Consider the following 2665-nt stretch of genomic DNA (forward strand, 5'->3'; position numbering starts at 1 on the left):
TTCCTTCCTTCCTTCCTTCCTTCCTTCCTTCCTTCCTTCCTTCCTTCCTTCCTTCCTTCTTTCCTTCCTTCATTCTTCCTTCCTTCCTTGCTTCTTCCTTCCTTCCTTCCTTCCTTCATTTTTATTGCAATTTGATCAAGTATTACTTCACTTACATAGTGTTATGAATCTTGTAGTATGTTACTATTAGTTTTGTTCAAAACAATTTTTGTGTGTGTGTGTGCTGGTCATGGACTCTGAACTCAGCGACTGGGCACTCTCCCTGAGCTTTTGTGCTCAAGACTAGTATTCTACCAATTGGGCCACGGCTCTACTTCCAGCTTTTTTACTAATTGGAGATAGGAATGCCACGAGATTTTTATTTTTATTTTTTGACCTGGCTGGCTTCAAACCATAATCCTCAAATCTCAGCCTCCTGAGTAACTGGGATTACAGGCATGAGTCTTTGCTCAGTGTTTAGAACCAATTTTATTTTAAAGGAATTTTGAGAAGTGTGTGTGTGTGTGTGTGTGTGTGTGTGTGTGACTGGAACTCAAAGTTGATACTCAACATTTTTGCTTATTGGCTAGTACTCTACCAACTGAGCAATGCCGCCAGCCCCTCAATTCTTGTTACCCACAATTTATTTTAAGAATTCTTTCTTTCTTTCTTTCTCTCTTTCTCTCCTCTTTCTTTCTTTCTTTCTTTCTTTCTTTCTTTCTTTCTTTCTTTCTTCCTTCCCTCCCTCCCTCCCTCCCTCCCTTCTTTTCCTTCCTTCCTTCCTTCCTTCCCTTCCTTCCTTCCTTCCTTCCATCCTTCCTTCCTTCTTTCCTTCCTTTCTTCCTTTGTACAGATTTGTTTCTACCTATTCTTGACAATTTATAGTCTTCATGGTATTTTATTTCTCACTAGAATTTACTACTAATTATTCCTACTATCTTCTTATGCACGAAGAAGTTTGTATTTAGCTGCTTTCAGGATATATTTTTTATCTTTGTCTTTTAGCAGCTGGGAACATAGGTATGGTTCTATCAGAACTTGATGGGGTTGAAGTAAGATGAATCTCCTGGGTATGTAGGACTCTAGTTTATACCACATTTGGGAAAAGATTTCTTTATCTTCCTCCTCAAATTTTTGAATTCCAGTCACACACACACACATACACAAAAGGCTTGATATTGTCCCACATTTAACAGGGATTCTAATTTTTCTCATTTTATTATCTTTTTTACTTTTCCTTGAATATTCTTCCAATTGTTTCCTCAAGTTCCCTTGTTTTTCTGCGGTTTACCTTTAAGGTGGTGAAATGATTCTGTTTGCAAGTTTAGAGCTCTTCCATCAGGGGTCTCACTGTTTAACGCCTAGGCTTATTTAAAAGGACTTCAGAAGCCATCTTTGTTTTTCTAAGTCACTGAGACCATCACAGCATGTTTGGGAAGAGACCTCCCATGGGTGGAAAGCTGGTGATTTAGAACTTAATTTGTTTTTATTTCTAGTAAATCATAATTTGTTAGAAGAGATGGGGGAGAATGATGAAAAGGGTCACATGAATCAAGGTGCACTGTACTCACAAACTTGACATATTGAATTGAAACCCCTTTGTTACAACTCTTTAAGGATGATTTTAAAAATAATAAAGGCTAGGCAATACAACAACAACACAATCATAGTTCAGCTTTACCTATGATGTGAATTCTGGGAAAAGAAACTTCACACAACCAGTTTTGTAGTTGGATAACAAAATAAATGGAATATCAGTTCCTGTTAATAACCTTTACAGAGAACCTCATGTTAGCATTTTAAGTGTTTAGAGATGCTTAAATCTTCCCTGAGCGGTAATGTTCACAGACTTCCTCAGAAGTGAAGAATTAAGCTTTGCTTCTGTATCTTTTCTGTTGCCTCAAATGTTTTCTCTTGTGTCTTTCATTGATTGACAGCAATGTGGATCTAGTAGCTGCTGTACTCCTGGAATGTGTGTGCTGAAACCAACCTCACAGTGTGACGGCGCGAATCCCAACCATCGCTGCTGTGACAGTTGTAAAGTAAGACTTCGGCTGCATCAAGGGTGGAAAACATGAGAGCACTCCCCACAACAGCTTTTGGTCACAGCAAGTGACTTCTTTGTTTTGTACTTTTTTGCCACTACGGATTGAACTCAGAGCCTTGTGAATTCTAGGACTTGGAGCCATGCCCCTACCACTTTAGTTTTTTTTTTTGGGGGGGGGGTCCGGTCATGGTGCCTGAACTCTGGGCCTGGGCGCTGTCCCTCAGCTCTTCAGCTCAAGGCTAGCGCTCTACCACTTGAGCCACAATGCCACTTCCGGCTTTTTTCTTTTTTCTTATGTGGTGCTGAGGAATCGAACCCACGGTCTCAGGCATGCAAGGCAAGTGCTCTACCACTGAGCCAATTTCCCAGCCCATAGTTGTTTTTTTTAAATTTTATTTTGTTTTGAGACAGAGTTTCTTTATTTTTTATTTTTATTTTTTGGTCCAGTCATGGGGCCTGAACTCTGGGCCTGGGCACTGTCCCTCAGCTCTTCAGTTCAAGGCTAGCACTGTACCACTTGAGCCACAGTGCCACTTCCGGATTTTTTTTCCCCCTGCTTATATGGTGCTGAGGAATCGAACCCATGCAAGGCAAGCGCTCTACCACTGAGTCACCTTCCCAACTCACTCTTTTTTTTTT

The 2665-nt window shown here is 40.3% G+C and overlaps 1 protein-coding gene across 1 annotated transcript in view; it reads left to right on the forward strand.

Moving 5' to 3' along the window:
- The window catches only part of Adam32 (ADAM metallopeptidase domain 32), an 85108-nt gene that overhangs the window by 50118 nt on the left and 32325 nt on the right, over positions 1 to 2665 (forward strand). Inside the window, exon 13 of the mRNA XM_013024331.1 lies at positions 1917 to 2021. Coding sequence (XP_012879785.1) covers positions 1917 to 2021 — 105 coding nt within the window. The remainder of the gene's footprint in view (positions 1 to 1916; positions 2022 to 2665) is intronic.

The sequence above is a fragment of the Dipodomys ordii genome, unplaced genomic scaffold (assembly GCF_000151885.1).
Source record: "Dipodomys ordii isolate 6190 unplaced genomic scaffold, Dord_2.0 Scaffold4, whole genome shotgun sequence".
NCBI classification, from domain to species: Eukaryota; Metazoa; Chordata; class Mammalia; order Rodentia; family Heteromyidae; genus Dipodomys; species Dipodomys ordii.